A 19971-nucleotide genomic window follows, 5' to 3' on the forward strand; every position below is an offset into this window, starting at 1 on the left:
AAATCTTCAGGGAATATGTATTTTTGTGTGCTGATTCTAAATATGTCATTTAATTTCATGTAGAACAATTCCTTGAGCACTTATGCACTCTTTATGCTAGTACTTTGCGAAGAGTTTTGAAGAAAATTTGCTGCGGGAAACTCGCTGAAATGTATGCCATTGGGTTCTCTTGACACCAAGGAATGCAATAAGGGTAAAATTGTCTTCCTGCCTATCATAGAACTTAAGTTGTAGAGTTTTGAAGTTGTCGCTTCAGAAATGAGAAGGAAATTGTGTATTCCTGTTTCTGAAGTGGCAGCTTCAGTACCCTATTACTCCAGTTCTATGAGAGGCAGGATGATAATTTTACCTTTATTGTATTCCTTGGTGTCAATTGCACCCAATGGCATACATTTCAGCGAGTTTCCCACAGCAAATTTTCTTCAAAACTCTCCGCAAAATACTTGCATAAAAAGTGCGTAAGTGCTCAAGGAATTGTTTTACATGAAATTAAATGGCATATCTAGAATCAGCGCACAAAAATACATGTGCCCTGAAAATTTCATAACTATGACTAAATTAATAAAATTTTCTTTTCAAGACCAGTGTCCCCCCTTAAGTCACTCCACGGACCCTAAGCCAGCCTGCGTACCCATACAAGTCAAGGCATCGACTCCGCGTACACTGCGAGAGTGTCGTTGAGACAGAGGTCATTATTTCGAAGGTACAACCGCACTGACTGGCACAGTTCGCTGTTGGTCACGACTTCGGCGTCGAACACCTCCCCGTTGAACGAGGTGCCACTGGGCAGGTGGATCCAGGGCAGGCCATGCAGGGTCACCGGGATGGCAAAGGCAGGGAGCCGCTGGTAGAACGCTGGCAGGGAGAGCAGGCTTGCGGCAGATACGTTCGCCGTGCGGCCATAGTCGATGAACAGCACTCGCAGCTTGTCCCCCGACCTGTTCAACCCAAAGGATGGTGGCCAAAATGCAATAAGAATAAATAAAATCAACCAAACCGTCAGCAGTACCCTGGTGCACAAATGTGGCACAACAGTGATCACACACAGGCAAAATATTTGTTTCATTACCCTATGACGTGGCTGGCTCATGAACACAGCGGCAACAAGAAAGAATATTGGGGCTCGACCATTTCCATTGTGGCTCACACTATGATGTTAACTCTTTCCCTACCGCGCCCACTGAGCATCGTTAGCCTGCTAACGATGATTTCATGCCCCGATTTCAGAACCTTCTGCGTTGCTAATGACCACGCTGCCGATGTAGTTTGTAGGCCAGGAAAAAAAGTTTTGTTTCCTATGTAGTTTTCTCTTGTCCCGCGAGGGGGCACTTTCTAACGCGCTGCGAAGAAATGAAGGCGCGGACCTGCGCTCATTGCCCGCCATGTTGCCCACAGATGACGCCTTCGCCGCTCGACTTCGGAGCCTTCCGCGTTGCTTACAGGCACGATGCGCATCTGGCTTGTGGCCGGTGAACTGAAGTTTTGTTTCGAATATAGTTTTTTTTGCCTGTACAAAATGGCATTTTTGAATGCACTCCGAAGATGTGGTACCATCAGTCACTTGGCAACCTCCGCATGCGCGGCACGCGCTCTAGGACATAGCAAACCTCAGGACTCCGTTTCGTCTGCGAGCGATTTAATCGACGTCCTGTGCAACAACGAGCCTGGAAATGTTGCAAGGTGCTGAAGATGATTTAGTTTTCACATCGCTGATGATGGAAACCAGCTTGAAACACAGGCGGCCGCGCTCTGATGCACAACTATAGGGTTTCCAGTTATTGTTTTCTAGCAACAATACTATTCAAGATAGAAATGATTTTTTTTTTGCAGAGTGGCCAATAGAGTAGCAAACATTTTGCATATTTCAAAAAATTTTTAACATTTTTTTTCTTTTTAAATACAAGCGTGTTTTGCAAGTTTTGTTGAATTTTTTTCTAAAATCTCGTTTTTAGCAAATAAAATTTTTTGTTGCAACATGCAACTTGTTGTTTAAACGTATATTAATAGAAAGCACCTTTATTCAGCTCTGTTTTTGGGTATTGCATTCAATATTGAATTTTTTTTGTTTATTTATTTTTTAATGGGGTTTAACGTCCCAAAGCAACTAAGGCTATGAGAGACGCCGTAGTGGAGGGCTCCGGAAATTTCGACCACCTGGGGATCTTTAACGTGCACTGACATCGCACAGTACACGGGCCTCTAGAATTTCTCCTCCAAAGAAATTCCAGCCGCCGAGGCCGGGATCGAACCCGCGTCTTTTGGGGTCAGCAGCCGAGCACCATAGCCACTGAGCCACCGCGGCGGCATTCAATATTGAATGCAATAGTTTTTACAGAAAAAAAAAAATGTACTGAAACCTTCAGAAAATGGTCATTGTCCCCATGGTAGGGAAAGAGTTAAGGGGGGGAAGCTAGTCTTAGGAAAAAAAATTTTGTTAACGAAGTCAAAATAATGGCATCTTGGAGAAACATGTATTTTTGCATGCTGATCCCAAATAAGTAATTTAATTTTATGTAAAACTCCTTGTGCACTTATATAACATTTTATGTAACTTTTTGCCGAGAGCTTTCAATAAATTTCGCTGCAAGAAACTTGCTAGGACGCGTGCCACTGGCTTGTCTTGACACCAAACTGTGCAATAATGGCAAATATTATTATTCTGCCTATCACAGAAGTTGAGTTAGAGGGTTTTGAATTTGCCACTTCACAAATGGGAAGAAACTGATGATTTCAAAATCCTATAACTCACCTTCTATAACAGACAGGTTGATAACTTTACCCTTATTGCATAGCTTGATGTCAAGAGAAACCAATGGCATGCAATCTAACAAGTTCCCTGCAGTAGAATTTCTTTCAAACTCTTTGCAAAAGTTACCTAACATATTGCATAAGTGCACAAGGACTTGTTGTACATAAAATTAAATCACATATTTGGATTCAGCATGCAAAAATGCATATTCCCTGTAGATTTCATAGCTGTGACTTCATTAATGAAAATTTATTTCTAAGACCCTCTCCCCCCTTAATTCTGGGGCAGTGAAAACATGGGGCAGTTTTCAACAAAAGTGCTCATTAGGCATTACGTGCATTCTCATCTGGCTCAGTGCTTTCATCAGTTCCACAGCAAGACGAAAGTTTGGTTTGGTTTATTGGGGTTTAACGTCCCAAAGCGACTGAGGCTATGAGGGACGCCGTAGTGAAGGGCTCCGGAAATTTCGACCATCTGGGGTTCTTTAATGTGCACTGACATCGCACAGCACACGGGCCTCTAGAATTTCGCCTTCAAGAAATTCAGCCGCCGCGGCCGGGATCGAACCAGCGTCTTTCGGGTCAGCAGCAGAGCGCCGTAACCACTGAGCCACCGCGGCGGTGTGCAAGACGAAAGAGTCGAATACCAGTGACCAGTCTCTTGTCGCGCTGAGCACAAGAACAATGACACTGCTGCGCCTTCCAATGCCACCTCTTTTGTAGACTTAGCAACTTTCTAAGGAGTGTTCCTACGAAACAGTCGCTACAGCATTGAAGTACCGGCCAAAACAGTGGCTTGAAGCCTTTGATTGCTCGTTACCCCGTTCCTTACCCATCGTCTTTTGGTGCAGGGTCTTTCTCGCAGTCCCTTCGAGGAACGCAGATCAATCCGCGGTACCAGGTCTTATCTTCTTCACGAAGCACCGCAACGAAGGTACCCGGGACGCAATCCTTGACGGGTTCGCTTCTTTCAGGGACCTCTGTGTTCATCTCTTTCATCATCTTGACCAGGTCACGCTGAGCAAACACCTCTTGCACAAAGAGCACCTGTTGCAAAAAAAAAAAGAAAAAAAGAAAGAAAAATGAAACAAGTGAAACAAGTAGGTTGCCTTTTAAATAGTAGGTTGTCTGTAAATGCTTGTAATATTTACTAAGAAGTGTGGCATAAATCAAGACTCAATAATAAAAAAAAAATTATCTGCTCTTCTTTTAAAGGACACAATATGCACCTTCTCTTTATGTTAGAATGTATCACGCTCTAATTACCATGCAATAAAAACATATTAGCCTAAACAGTAAATCTGAGACTGTCTCGACGCAGACCACATTTCAGTGATCACAACAAAGCAAACGAAGTAAAAATCCATGCACCCATTGCTGTGCTGCGCTTTCCACGAGCAAGGTATTAAGCTCAAAACCAATTTCCGAGAAAACAAGCCTGAAAGTTCTCAGCTAGCACATACTGCCTATGTGTAGATGCTGACAAATATATTTGGAGCGCTTGAAGTTCATTTTTGGGTGAAATATTTCAGTACAGCATAGAAGCAGTGTTGGAGATGCCAAAAAGTGTCCTTTTCAAAAATCCGACTTTTTTTCGCAATTTTTGCAATCTGATCCCCCATCCCCCTTTAAAAACAGCATAAAAAACCGTTAAAAGCAATTGTTGGACACTAGATGCACTCTCTTTTATGTATTTGTGAACCCCTGCATTATTCCTATGCTAATACAGTACAGTCTCGAAGGTACGATCACGGTCCACATGAATACCGTATTTTCCGGTGTATAAGACGCGGCTTTTTTTCAAAAATTTTGCTGGTGCGTCCTATACAAGGGTGTGTCTTATATGCGAATTTTTCGTTTTTTTTTGCGAGTTCAGAAGTTGCTCACGTGCATGTTCAAGCTTTTCCGCCGAAAAAATATCACTACCAATAACGCGGTTGTAACACGGTTAATACTTCAATACCGGGACGGCCGTGAGCAACTTTTTTAGGTGAACTTTATCATGAAACGGCGAGGATGACGACTGCCGGGATCACAAACATATGGTTGTTTCGGAGGCCCCAAGCAAAAGTAATGTGAAATGCCAAAAGATGGCGACAATCGCACTTCCCGCCATTGTCAAGAAAAGCTAAGACAAGCCGGCGTTCTTTTTTAGTCAACCTTTGCAACATTGCTCCGTAGTGCGAAGAGAATGTTTCAGCCGCGTTGCCTCCAGAAATGGGCGAACTTTTTGATAGCGCATCTGAAGATGAAGACTTCGAAGATTTTAAGTAAAATAAAATGTTATGGACCTAAGGAGAGTTCTTTCGTTTTCTTTCTTTTTTGCTAAAACATGGGTGGCTATGGCGCGAGTCTTGCCTTTTTCGGTCACTTAGCGTTACTTAACTTCTCACAGGTACGGTGCATTTCGCAATGGTCGCGCAAGCGCGTTTAATTAAGTCTCGCTAGCATAACTGGGTAAATTAGGGTGCGTCTTATATACCAACTTTTTCAATGACAGCCTGCATTTATGGCGGGTGCGTCATATACACAGGAAAATACGGTATGTGAAATTCCCCCGGCCGCAGTGCATTGTGTACAATGTGAATTTCAGATGCTCCAAACACTCTCCCCCGCCACTACAGGTTACAAACATGCCAGCCATGACTGCGCCCTCAAGCACTGAGTACTGTCCCAACATGGATGACACCTCAACTGCCAGCTGTGTGGACCTCTATGTGAGCACTAAGTGGTGGCACATGACCTGCCTCTGATCACCAATCCACCAATCGCGTAGCAAGCAAGTCACAAAGAGATCCGTGTGAACGTATTTCCCATGCTTCTGCATGTGGATTTTGTTTGTACTGCATGACGAGAATACCTTTCGTGAACCCCTGTCAGATTTGCACCTTCGAAAATCTGCAGTACACCCTCCCTTACGCACCTCTTAACACATGCGTGCAAACCCCACACTTCAGCAGCTGCCTCTGTTCTGCTGTCCCACTTGTTATTAAAGGGTCAGTCTACTGAATTTTATCGACCATATTTTCTTTGCGGCAACCGATAGCTCTTTACTCAAATTACCGTTTAGCCAGCTGTGGTGCCAAGGAGTGCGGTAGAACATTTTAAAATAGAATTTACTAATGTGGGAACACATCTGTATGAGATGGTAGTCTCATCTGGCAACCATCTGGATTTCCGCCGCGCGGCGACAAACATGGCGGCGCCCGTCGAAGCCGGACCTCTCGCTTCGGACTGAATTCTTGTTGTTGCTGCCTTTTTCAGTGCGTTCACTGGCCATAAATGGGGCGCCTGTCTTTCGCTTCGTCTCATCTCGCCTATAAGAAAACATATAAGAGATAAATTTGCTTTATTTTAATAATTAGAGTGACGATTCTGCCGCTCCTAGGCTTAAGTGGAGAGTCGGTTTGTTTACAGCAATGGTTCCCGTCCTGACCACCAGATGGCACCACTATAGGCTGAGTTTATTTTTGCGTCTCTGCTAGCATACGCTGAACTAAAAGTGGGAACGTGCCTGTGTTTTGCGTACGTGTAATTATAAATATTCATGTGATTTACAGAAAAAGCGAGCGGTACGCCTTCTACAGTTTACTAGAACAAAACGTGCGTTTCTCTGACATTGGGGCATACAAATGGTACGTAGTATATTCACTTATGCTTCTACAAAAAAAGACTGCCACTTTCTTGAACAAAATGAACGTTTGGGGTCGCCACCATGCTTTTTTACGTGACTTTTAACGCCGAAATAAAATATAAATTCCTGCCTAAACCGGGCGCAGACCCCTCGTTATTGATGTTATAGGGTGCCAACTACCAGAATATGCCATTATTTATACACTCATCTCGGCGAGTAGACTGACCCTTTAAAGCGAATTCCCTCCGCACTTTCTTCGCACAAGAAGGTGCCCTTGAAAGAGCATATAGCCTATTATTACAATACCTAAGACACTATACAGGAGAACCCCGCTGTTACGTTCCTCAGTGCTGCGTTTTCCCGGCTGTTACGTCATTTTCTTCGGGTCCCGGCATAGCTTCCATAGGATCCAATGTATTGGGAACCCCGCTGTTACGTTGTAGCCGAGGAAACGATCCCGCATGATACATCGCAACCGGCACCCCGAACACCCGCCCGGGCAATGCGCGCCAACCGCCATTTTGATTTTTGACGAGTCTTGGCCAGGCTTGGCTACGGAACTGGCTGCAAGAAGCCACACGCGAGTTGGAGACGCCGCCACTAGATGGCTATCCGCCTCGCGAACGCCGAACTTTGAAACCACGATGCCGCGATCTTTATCGTGCTTTGATGGCGTGATAGCGTCGCTCAAGCGGAAGGAGCTTCCCCTTGAGGAAAAGCTGGACGTACTAAACGCAGTCGACAGGTAGCCAGGGCGGCCTACGCGGAGCAGCCTACGAATATTTCAGTGCTTGACGCTGCGCACAACGTCGCTTCAGCGTGGACTGCAGTGAGCGTGTCAACTGCACAGCACTGCTGCGTGCGGTGTGGCCTTCGCATAGAAGTGGAAACTGCCATGGAAGATGAAGAGTAGTAAGCAGCCTCTTGTGATCAAGAGCTAACTGAGGCTATGCACTGCGCTGGGTGCCACGGGAATCGCATGTGGTGACTACTTAGCCGTGGATGCTGCCGTCGTGACGTCGGAATGTCAAAGCATTGCCGAGATCGTTGCGAACTCGGTTGTGAGTGAAGCCGCTGACTGCGATGACGATGACGACGAGCTGCATGATTCCTGGGAGTTGGCAGATTTGATTTTTGGAGAAGCCGTCGCGGCTCTGGACCTCCTCCGCAGGTGTGTGCGTCGCACCGCGACGCTGACAGCAATGCGGCCTTCCAGGCTATTGAGAAACGCGTTGTTCTGTCCAGCGAGCAAAAGAAACTGCAATCCACCATTCTCGATTTTTTAAAGTCCTAGGGTCACTTTGCGGAAATAAATTGTTGCAAGTCAAAGCTGCGCTGTTTTCATTAATTTTCGGTGCTTTCCTCACTGTTGCATTTTCCCGGCTGTTACGTTTTTTTTTCCCGGTCCGGTGAAAAACGTATCAACAGGGTTCTACCGTACAGGAGAAAATGCATATAATCCTCAACAATGCTTAGGTCATGCATACTGATACACATCCATGCTGGTGGGACGCAGCAACATAGGTTCGTTTTTTATCTGCCCTATCTGCCTTGATGCCCTTTGTTGCCAGTGCTGACATGCTTATGTATAAACGTCGATTCCTTGAATAAACCTCAGTTGCTAGTTTCCGCCCGTCCCGTCTTCTTTCTTGTGATTGTCTCCTGTGTGCATCCCATCTTTCTAAAGCAGTATGAACCAACTTGCCCAACAACGCATCCTGCTGAAAGTAGGTAGGCCAGAGAACATTGCTTCAACTCTCCTTACGCAGTTTTTCATGCTTAATCAACAAAATTCCTCATTAACTCTTTCGTTACCACGGGAAAAGGACCGTTTTTTACATGTCTCAGACAAACATTTTTTCTAGAAAAAATGTGATAGAAAAAAGTTTATAAAATGCAGAACAATGACAGAAATAGAATGCGCTTTCTAATGAAATTTATTTGAACACGAATTCTGGTTTGAAATGCTGTGGAAAGAATCAACACAAAAAATAAAAACAACAAAATTTTTGTTTACATGACAGTAATTTTCAAAATACTTTTACTGAAAAAATTCTAGAATACACAAAACAATTCAAATTCTTCCTAAAACATGGCATTAAAGTATTAAAACTATAACTTGAATAGTTTTCAAGCTAGAAATCTTTTTCTTTATGCCTCTTGAAAAGGCTCATTTGTTTTTTTTTTGTTTTTTTACATGGGGAGGGCAGGCCTCTGTCAGGCGCTACTAGGCCCCTTTAGCTTGCTCTCCCTTGTTTGCAGTCTCCGTACTGGCCAAACAAAACCAATAAATGAAATGAAATGAAATGAGAGTGTCCTTGATATGATTTTGACAGTCAAACAAAAAAAAAATGGAAGTGTAATGTTATGTGCCAAACGAAAGCTTGATAAGCGTGGTTTAAAAAAATACAAATGGGAACTTAATTAATTTCCGAAAAAAATTGGAAAAGAAATATAAAAACAACAAAGCATAGCTGCGATATAGCGATATATAGTATGCGATAAGTATAGCTGCGGAATCAAAATCCGACGTTACAACATCGTCGTCCGAGTCACTGATGTGAACAACTGATGGAAGACCAACTCACGTCCTTCTTGTCTCCGATGCTCAGAAACACGACAGGAACCCGTGTCCCGAGTGGCAGCCTTGCTGGTGAATAATTTCCACCGGGCTCACTGCAGTCCGACTGGCCCTCGGAGCAGGCCAAAGGCACAGGGGCGTCTTCGACGACCTTGAAAGCAAAAAAACGTTGCAACAATCAAAGTAAGTGTTAACTACTGTATATACTTGTGTAAGGGCCGCATTTCTTTTTGTGCTTTTAACAGGGTGCAGCCCTGACACGAGACCACCATTTTTCCGTTAAATTTTTCCAACTATAACCAGCCCTGATCAGGCATGCCCCTATTATACACACACACACATTCTTATGAAAAAATTAGCGCTGCCCCGGCGAATCCTTCAAATGCACAATGCATCGAAGGTGTGGATGATGGGGAGCACGCCCAACTCATCATCATCATCCTGACTACGTCCACTGCAGGGCATAGGCCTCTCCCGTGTCTCTCCATGGTGTGTGTGTGTGTGTGTGTGTCGTTTCTTCATGCTGTTTCTTCCTTTTAAAAGTATTACCTACTAGCCTGGAACCTTGCACTTCTGCTCTCCAATTAACCCTGTCCTTTGTCAGTTGCCGCCACCGTATTCCCGCAAACTTGTTCATCTCATCCGCCCACCTAACTTTCTGCCGTCCCCTGCTACACTTGCCTTCTCTTGGAATCCACTCCGTTACCCTTAAGGACCAGCGGTTATCTTGTCTTCGCATTACATGCCCCGCCCAAGCCCACTTGTTCCTCTTGATTTCGACTAGGATGTCATTAACCCGCCTTTGTTCCCTCACCCACTGTGCCCTCTTCTGATCTCTTAACGTTACACCCATCGTTTTCCTTTCCACAGCTCGCTGCGTTGTCCTTAACTTAAGCTCAACCCTCTTTGTTAGCCTAACTACTCTTACTTACGCCCAACTACTGGCGTGAATTAATGGCATAAAGTAAAACAGATTGAGAGGTCAGTTTAGTGGTAAATGTCATGCGATCCTAACAGTATCTTCCGAAGATCCAATGCTGTACTGGCAGTAATGATGTTTTACTGACGTTTGGAAGCAGCGCTCCACGTGTGCGACCTGCGGCCGTTGATGTTAGCTGGCTGTCGCCTTGCCTGCTTTTTTGTGTGCTTCGCTGTTGAAGGTCTGACGAAAATCTAGTACATCTTCATATAAAAGGTTATTGTGTGATGGCAAACTACGAACAAGTTTAGACCTTCTATGACAACTTGCAACTATAAAACGCTTTTCCTGCGAAGCATGCTAGGCCTAGTGATGCCGGGTGAGTGGCGACTATTCTGTGCATATTCCGCTGGCACCCAAACCTGGTGGGTGATGTGTCGCCGCAACGAAATGAGCCCCTAGTGTGGGTGCACCCTATTCTGCCGTTTGTGCAGTATAATGTTTTGTCCTTGTTGGTGGTGACCAGGTCCTAGGGGAGGGGGGGAGATGGGGGGGAAGATGTGCTTCCCGAACGTCTGTTTTCGGGCTCTCATAGGATGAGATGCGATTTTCGACGTAGAACTGGAAAGCTTTCTCGTCTGTGATGTGTCAGGTAGTCCCCTACTGTGTACATTCGCCGTGTTAGCGGCTGTCTTATTTCACACAATTACACGCTGTACAGGTCGGTAGCTACAGGAGTACAATTCGTAGTGATTGTCAAGGTATAGTGGTGCTGCAATGGTCCCAGTTACTTTTGTGTTTCATGACTGGCACTATCATTCAAGTTGTAATATTGTGAGATAAATATATGTGAATTATATATGAATATTGCTCATGTAACCATTAATATTCAAAGCATGAGTTCTAGTTTTTTTATCTACATAACGAAGCGCACAAAAATTGTTGTAAAAATAAAGTGTAAATAAAAAATTAGTTTATATATTTTTCCCTTTTCTGTTGTATCGTACCACTAAGACTGAGCTTAAGTGCCCCCTCCAATTTTTTTTTTACCTTGTCATCTTGGCCTGAAACTCTTTCCAGGGGAGGCGGAGTTGACTCTGGCTGTGCAGCTGTCTTCTTTTGTGCCTGCTTCTCAAGCAGTTCCCTGAGTCGCTGTGTGCAGTGAGCAAAGTGAGAAACAGAAACAAATTAAAAACAAAGGGGACAGAGTCAGTCGGAAAGATGCGAATAAAAGGACTCCCAGACCTTTTAGTGTCCCTCACCCAGGACAAAGATAAACAGCAAAGATTATACCGCAACCCCAACTCACCCTGCCTTGCCCACTCTACCCCCTACAAAAGCACAATATGCCCAGGTCTTTCTGGACCACACACAGCTGCACCAAAGCACCCACACCAAAGTCCAGATGGGTTTTAAACAGGGTTCCACGGAACCCTTGGATTCGTTGGTGTGCTCTTTGAGCTCCCCAAGCACCTAAATTCATGGACACCTCAACCTTTCTTTTCCCTCCTCTATTTTTGGACTGACCATATGTCACTGCTGACAGCAAACAGAAGCCAAGACACAATGGGGTTTCTCAGCACTTTTTGGAACCCATTAGGGTTGCCAAAAGTTAAAAAGATTAAGAACCCTTGCCCATTTTCGAACTGACTGGGGTTGCCCAAAGTTAAAAAGATTGAGAACCCTTGCCCAAGTCTATACAGAGACCCTTACAGTTCAGGTTCATCTAAATAACATTTCCTCTGGTAAGCAAATAAAGGTGGCAGTTTTCAGTCACGATAAAGTATGCCAACGGTGACTCTTTCACTCTGGAGGATAACGTTCATGCAGCTGCTGCAGTTACTGCCAAATTCAGAGTGCTTTAAGAAAGGGTCTGGCAACAGGGCTTGTACTTGATGCAGTAGCTAACTGCACAGTGGAAATCCTGGTACGACGCAGAGGAGCAGTTGTCTGGGATACCTTGAGATACAAAGGGACTGATGAGGCAAAGACAGTGGGGTAGAATAAACACTTAATAAAAAAAAGGACAGGCGATGCAACAAACTGATCCCATACTGGCTTTGTTTTGCTGGTATAGAATAATCAATCAAATACATTGTGCTAGCTCATCCATGCACTGTGCGACTGCCCTGCAACAAAGGGCTTTTGACTGACAGAAGATATGAAGTCAATGGACAGGTACAATTAGATTGAAACGGTGGGTGCAAACAAGCACACAAAGGGCACCACTGTGTCTTGTCATGCAGCTGTGACTTTAAAACGGAGGCCTCGGTAAAGGGAAAAAGTACAAAGGATGCCGGGGACATCGGCTAGAGATATCAAGGATTTCATGAACTCCCATCTGAGAACCATTACTTTGGAGGCTTCAGACAAATAGCGGACCTCCCCCATATCACCATCTCAAAGCCCAGTGTCTAGCTCCAGTGTCTACAGGATCCATTGTTTTCACACCATCAATAAACACTTCCAGTCTGCATGCATGCACACATGAACACACACATGAAAGTTCTTTAAAATATAAACGGCTTGATTAAACTTGACCCATCAACACGGGCTTACTCACAAAGAGAACATCGACCCGCACACAAATAACACAGTATCATGAAACACAAAATTGTGTGATCAAACAAAGTGCAACACAGACAGACTCATGCACAGAACAGATTTAAAGGACTTCCTAATGCCAAGTGTAGGTGTGGATGTTTAAAGCAGTTAAAAAAAAAGAGAAAAACCAGTCAGTAACTGATCACTGGAGATATAGTATTAGAGCCACATTAATTTTTTGCCTGTGCATTACTAAGACTAGCCAAAAGCTCACCAGAAGAGAAGGATGGAATGCACACAGCAAAGAGAACAAACCAACAGACACTGACCAATTGACTGAGAGCCATTTCTTTCATATAAATAGCTTTCTTACCTCTGAGCATTTTCCTTGCCTAGTACTTTATATAAGCCCATGGGATCCCCTGCTAATGTCACCATTACTGAAAGCAGTCCATTTGTTTCACTCATTATCGGGCTGGCATGTAAAGTAAATTGGTAAAATTGGTAATGTGCTAAACCCAAAGTTGCAACACTAACACAGCACCGTGTAGTTCTCTTTCTGGCAAAAAAAAAAAAAGCACCAAGCTAACCTCCACGTGGCTGACATTAAAAGAAAACTGAGGACAATTCATCCATTTTTTTTTTTTCTTAGTACAAACTGATTTTTGTGGCCTTTTCTCGATATGCCCGGCAACAAAAGGACGCATTCATTGACAGGAAGATCAGATTAAAAATTTTTTCCAGCCATGCAATTCAAGCTCCTTAAGTCCATACCGAAAATCACTGATCAACATGACCACTGTTTAGAAGTGAATGACAGTGCTGCCTAACCTCGAGGATCTGTGCCCAAAAATCTATCTCGACGCACTGCAGTTTGCTAGCGAAAATGGCTGGGGGTGGCGACACCTGTTTCATTTTTTGGCCTTTTTCGGCCTTACAAAAGCTCCACAATCAGGGACAGTAGTGCCTTCGTCACCAGAACGCAGTAATCTATTGATACAGGCCAACTTCAATTTGTCTTTCTGTCCTTTCAGACACAAACTGAAGTACGACAGTGTGTATAATATTTATGACAGTTGTGCAACATTCCCAGCAGCACGGCTAATTGGCCCAACATTGGAAATACAATGGCAAAAGCCGGTCTTACATAGGGGCATAATAAGGGAGTAATTACTCATTGACGTCCACCCGAGCGCAGCCATACGGCTACAAAGGAAAGCTGCACAGCTTTCACAGAAACTTCGTAGTTAAAGAAAAATTCGTCCTGGTCCTTTCTTTAACTACGAAGCTTCTGTGAAAGCTGTATAGCTTTCCTTTGTGGCCGTATGGCTGCGCTCGGGTGGACGTCAATGAGTAATTACTCCCTTATTACAAATCTACTCCACCTTGGGGGATTCCCCTAAACATTTGGCCTACATAGGGGCATAGTGATACCACCCATTTCCAATCTTGAGACAATCACCTGTGCTGCTCAGGATATGTCACATCTGTGGCACTAAACGTCACACTCTGAAACAGTCACCACATTCAGCAGCCAAACCATGTCTGCAGCAGAACGAAGGCTGCTCCCATTAACCCTGTCTTGTGCCAGTTGCGGCCACCTAATCTCCCCCCCCCCCCCCCCCTCCCGATCCTCTGCCGCCCCCTGCTGTACTTGTTTTCTCTCAGCATTATCCTGCCGATGCCGCTTTCTTGATTTCTGGTTTATGGTTTAACGTCCCAAAGCGACTCAGGCCATGAGGGAAACTGTAGTGAAGGGCTCTGGAAATTTCGATTTCAGCTAGGGCATCAATCACACCATACCATGACAATGTGTTCATAGGAAGAAATATGAACTCCACCAAGTATCCAGCACTAAAAGAAAAAAAATAAACACAGCAGCCATGTTTGTTTGTGTCTGCTGGATTTTGTGGCACATAAGCAACTAAGGGCACCACGTGCCACACGCAGAGTAAACATGAAAATGTGAGCAATGTGTGGTAGCATATTGCCTCTTGTGATTACCTACAGCCGGATTACAACTCAAGGACAAAGAAGCGGCAAATGCCCCTCAAACAAAGCCCTCCCACCAATGGCATCAACCTATTGTCACGATGCTGAGGTCACGTTACACCTGGTGGATATAGAGCACAAGGGACAAGACAAGGGACAGAAACAGCAAAAGACACACACAGGCACTCTCCATTGTCTCGTGCCTTGCGTTGCACATTCATCATGCAGAACCAACTAACCCATCAACTCACTCTTGTATCTTACACCTGTAGTGCCATTGGTAGGAGTGCCTCGTACGGGGGGAATCCGCCACGTCGTTCTCGAGTTGTACTTGATAATAGAAAGGTGCACAGACTACGCATATAAAAGTCCCACAAAGCCTCACCTTGGATTTCTCGGAAAGCTGTGTTGCCGTAGTGCGTACCACAGGCTCTCGTACACTGTCCCTTTTATCACAGGTTTGATTAGCCACTGGGCTTGCGCAGTCAGGTGCGACCTGATTGGGAATGACATTATTTTCTCTTTGTGAAGATTTATTACGCATTAGAAAAAATGCACAGGCAATCCTATGACATTTGGCTGCAAGCTTTTACACTGATTGCCTTCCCACTTAGTCTCTGAATTTTATTTTACTGTGGGGATCTAGTGGATGGAGGTGGGTGCAGGGTGGAGGGTTGTAAATGGGAAATGCATTTTTACCACCAGAGTGAGCACTCCAAAAGCACCCCCCCCCCCCCTCCCCCTTCATTCAGCTCCCATAGTGGACTGGAGCAGACTGGGGCACCTCCGATGTGCTAGAAAGGCTGGGAGGAGGAGGTGGTTTCATGCACACTAACAACGACACCATGGCTTCTTAGTCGAAAGAGGGCTACACAGTACAGACTGGATATAATGAACCCGGATATTTCGAATTTCTGGGCATATCCAACACTCCCCTTGAAAATCCTGAGTAAAAGTAAAGGAAAGTGGCACTGTATATTGAAATGCAATTTTGCCGGTCATTCAGTATACAGTCAAGTCCACTTATAACAATACTGGTTATAACAATATATTGGATATAACAATGGTCAGTCATGGCATCATCAGCTTTGCCATGTGTTCTATGGTAAAATAAACTGCTTATAGCAATGCTGTCAAGACACTCAGTTACCACTGAGTGTCAACCATTATAGAAAAAAAAAGAAGGAAATGCTACAACCACACCAGCAAAACCATGCTTACAACACAAAAGTGCTAAGCTGGCGCAGCAACACCACAAAAGCAAAAGAGGCAGGCGTCATCATGTCAGGAGAGCTGCTGCATTGGCTACGCACGTTGTGCGTGCCCCCAATCAGTCGGTGCAGTGCGCGTGCATGCAGCCAGCGTGGTTTTTTTTCTCTTGTCAGCTGTCACCGCACCCTTGGTTCTGCATGCTTCTTGAATTTCCCATAAGTATCACTTCTGGAAAGCCAGCCTCATTCCTGTGACGTGGAGGTGCGCGAAGCTCCCACCAGCGGCGCAGTGATGGCGGTGCTTTGGTCATCGGTGAACATTGTTCCGGTTTCCTGAAGTTCGAATTAACGAGCTTTCACAGGCATTAGAACAATCAAACCCCTCCGAGTATTTACTGCCAATACATGCTCTGAAGTTTGTCGTCCTTTCTGTTTTTCGGCTCAACCCTGTTATAACAATTATTGGCTATAACAATGGTATTTCCATGGCACTTGAATATTGTTATAAGTGGGCTTGACTGTATAACAAACTACACACCGCACCCTTGCAAGTGATGCTTCTCATGGTGCTCTTTGATCACTTTCCACATGCACAGACAGGTCGGCTACAAAGGCCTTGGGCCCGTGCCGTCATTGCTGCCAGAGCTGCGAAACCGTGTGACAGGTGAACATGGGCTATGCTTGAGGATGGCCTCCAGTTTTTTGTAATCATTTTGTCATGCATGTCAGTACGGCAAACCCTTAGTAGTTTGATTTTGTATGCTGGAATGGCGATTCATCCCTCCAAGTCAATTACGTTATGCCAAAAGCACACCTGCTCTGAAGACTTTTTAAAATCATTTCCTGTCTGAGGTTTACGTCGAGCCAAGCTCAAGTGACACAGTCGACTGGCTCGAGAAGCTGTAATCGAGTACATGGCAGCACTAAGCAAGCTGGAGGATGTCAGATGACACAGTTCACATGAAAAGCTGAAATGGTGCTGCGTTGACAAATAACATGTAAATAATCAATCATTGATCTCAGTTTGCTAAATTGCACCTGAACTCAAAGATGCTGAGAGCACTAGAAGGCTCAATAAAGGTCCGAGCCAAAAAGATCCTTATGTTCGAGCTGCGGTGTCAAGTTAGCTATCACAATGTGTCAAAGCCTGTCAACATTTTCTGGCATGCCGTGTTAGTTGCAGCTATATATGACAGGAAAGGGTTGGTTATGTCACACAGTCAACATAACATCACAGTCATAAGTATGTATGCTAATGGCACGAGTTGAACAGAAAACACACATTGTGTTTAGGACATGCAAGAGCAACAACCATTAAATCAATTTTGTTATCGGAACAATCTAAGACAAGATCTCAGTTCCGATTAGCAGAAGGCGAAGGAAAAACTCATCAAAGCAAGAACAATGCGAAGAGAGTAAGTGATACAAGGCAGACATGATGAAAATGAAAAACACAAACAAGAAGGTGTAAAGTAAAACAAGCACTATTATGGTTGACTACAGCAAGAGAAAGCATCGAAACTGAAAAAACTGGATTTCACATATCAGAAGCAATGATTGATGATAGACTGTTTTTGAACTACATGCAGTGATCATAATAAGCCTGAAGGACTGCAAACGGCAACGCAAAGTGGCAACACTGCTCCGCACTATTGCCTACGACTGTCCTGTTTTTCGTAATTTTTTGGACCTATTATATGCTACTGAATGAACCACAGCCCTACCCACCATGCAGTGACCAGTTTTTAAACTACACCATGGCACTGGCCGAACTGTTTCATCAAATGAAACCCTAAAATTTTTGCATTTCTACACTCTGGCCTGGTAGTACAAGTGGGAAAAACTTCGGTGCTAGCTTTGAAATTTGGTGAAATTGTTGATGACCACTCAGAAATCCAGGCATAACCGAACACAACCTCCCACTATGATCTAACCGCGCACTTTGCTATGAGGATAACGGGAAATTCCATAGTCAAGGACTGCGCCCAAATAATGCAACGCTGCCAAATTCACACAGATCACAGCAACTGTTTTTGCCATTTACCGTGCAGCCTACTCGGACGACTAGACAGTGAATGGTTTGTGATTGGCACAAAATGCAAGCAACGTGCGAACAACTTACCTCTTCACAGACAGCCGCTCTCGAGTCTGCTGGAATCAGTGGTGGCGGCATCGTCGATGATGGTGATGCACGGATCAAACGTGGTGGCACATCTTGTGGGCTAGCTGAGCTTTTTCGCTTGCTTTCCTCTAGCACGGCTTTGAGTTGCTGCATCTTTGAAAGGCTGCACTGCTTGCTCCCTGCAGTGTGACTTGTGGATGGCACAGGAGACGAGGAGCCAATCGCTGCTTTTAGTTGCTCCAGCTTTGAGAGGCCGCTAGGCTCGGCGTCTGAGGGCTGAGGCATGGCTGATGCTGTCAACGAAGCTGATGATGACTGGCCACATCCACTTGCATTCGATGCCAATTGTGGACCGGACTCGTGTGGCATCTGACTGCTGTGACTGTCACCGCCCCTATCAACGCAAAAATTGCTAGGATGTTCAGGAAGGGGGAAAGAGTGTGCCTTGCAAGCAACTTTCATCAGATTTTTTTTTTTTTGCAAGATCAATGTTTAGTGAGTTTGTTCCATGCTAAAATGCTGGGATAATCCATGGACATGAAAGTTCAGAAGTTTCTCAGAAGGAGGCGGCTGATCATGACTGGCAAATAGTGTGTGACACTTTAATGAGAAATTCTCATGCAAGTTGTTACTAATGAAAAAAATAAATAAAAAATAGCCACAATATGAGAACTGGAGTGTGGTACCAGTGACAGGCAGAATCTCCCGTTACCATTTCGAGTGGCTGTTTTCCACATTTTATCACAATCAATTTTGACAAATGCCTGGCAGAATGCTCCCCAACTGCACAGGTGATGATGTTGAAATACACAGCCAATGGAAAAGCGCTTCATAGGCCCCTTCTTTTGCCTTGCAAAATATCTCCGCTACAATCTACAAGGTGTATCGCTAACCAGCAAACGTTATCATCGATACATTATCAAATCGCTGATAAATGCATAAAGCAAGCATGGCCCGTGTTACACTGCGTCCACAAACACTGCGTCCACTGGCAATTGGCAACCTTGAATGCACTGCAAGGTTCTGCGGTGCAACTGACTGATTTGATATGACGTCTGAGCACGAATGGCGAAATGTTCCGAAAAAACTAGGCCTCTTCCGAATGAATCTCCCGCAAACATCATAGTTCATTTGGTGATTGACAGGAATAATACCTGTTTCTTAAAAACGCCGAAAAATAAAACATGACAACCCACGTGCAACGCCAGCACGTGTCACCACCGGCAACAACAAAGCGCAATAAGTGACAGCTGCGGCGCGGTTTCAGCATACTTGCTTTTCGAGACAAAACTGCTGCGCGCTAAGCTGCTCAACTCGTTTTAATAGCGCCATCAGGCACAATTAATGATTTCCCGGGTGGTTTATTTGTTTACACGTCACAACCGTCGGGCCAGAAACGAACAAAGCAAGAATGAAGCGAATCGAAACAAAGACGGTAGCGGGGAAAAAAAAATACTGTCAGCTTTTGTCGTTACATCCCAACGGTGATGAACTAAGAAATTTCGAGTCGCTGCGATATCGAAAATTATATGGTCGCGTCAAACAGTACGTCTCGGCTGCAATATGAAAATCTAGCAACTTTTCAAACGAATGATAAACAAAGAAAACCATGTTGATAACTTACCGACCGTGTTGCTGCTGCAAAGGAAAAACAGAAGAAACGGTCAGCGTCGCCGCAAGCTAAGCATAAACGAGGGATCGTTTCTTCGACGAAAGCTCAGCGATGTTTAACACCGACAGAAAAAGCTACTATGCGACAAAACTACGACAGAGAAGTGACAGAAACCTGCTGCGTCCGGCCAAGCACAACGCGGCTTGAAGTTGAAGCGGTTGAAGTTGCTGAAGTGACGGCGATATCGCTGGCATTGCCGATGGATTGATGAAGCGAGTTGACCCAATTAGCTGTAGCCCTTTTCGCCAGAACAGCTTTGAGCTGTTTCAGTTTTTGCGATTCTGCTGCCATTAGCAGTTATAACTCACAGCTCCCTTGGACATCATCCAGCAGCCATTTGCGCCGGAACCGGCACAAGCACCTGTTGTTTTACTGCATTCATTTCTCGGCGCCGCAGTGTTTTGCTTGTTATTTGTGCGATCTCGCTACTTGGAGAAAACATTCCGAAATGCTGCATCCGTGATTTCCTAAACAAAGGGTTCTGATGATGTATTTGAAAGCGACGGTCGAAAAAACACTTCGGTTTAACAAATCCTTGCATTTTATTT

General features: G+C 44.7%; 1 protein-coding gene across 1 annotated transcript; it reads right to left on the bottom strand.

Annotated features, from left to right (window-relative positions):
* Positions 1–513: 513 nt before the first annotated feature.
* On the bottom strand, positions 514–19953 carry LOC149333008 (uncharacterized). The gene is made up of 8 exons (XM_089558533.1): positions 19538–19953; positions 19376–19389; positions 17752–18145; positions 14804–14914; positions 10933–11034; positions 8971–9114; positions 3581–3795; positions 514–938 (listed from the first exon to the last, which is right to left on the bottom strand). The coding sequence occupies exons 1-8, from the start codon at positions 19712–19714 to the stop codon at positions 641–643; spliced, it is 1455 nt and encodes a 484-aa protein (XP_089414659.1). The 5' UTR covers positions 19715–19953; the 3' UTR covers positions 514–640.
* Between the last annotated feature and the right edge of the window lie 18 nt (positions 19954–19971).

The sequence above is a fragment of the Amblyomma mixtum genome, chromosome 8, assembly GCF_055824585.1.
Source record: "Amblyomma mixtum isolate Tamu chromosome 8, ASM5582458v1, whole genome shotgun sequence".
NCBI classification, from domain to species: Eukaryota; Metazoa; Arthropoda; class Arachnida; order Ixodida; family Ixodidae; genus Amblyomma; species Amblyomma mixtum.

Excerpts from the sequence above, each read along its gene's own strand:
- LOC149333008 (XM_089558533.1), bottom strand. The coding sequence starts at position 19,714 with ATGGCAGCAGAATCGCAAAAACTGAAACAGCTCAAAGCTGTTCTGGCG. Across the intron at positions 11,035-14,803 it reads AGCTTTCCGAGAAATCCAAG|CGACTCAGGGAACTGCTTGA; the intron begins GTGAGGCTTTGT and ends CACTGCACACAG. Across the intron at positions 939-3,580 it reads CCTGCACCAAAAGACGATGG|GTCGGGGGACAAGCTGCGAG; the intron begins GTAAGGAACGGG and ends TGGGTTGAACAG.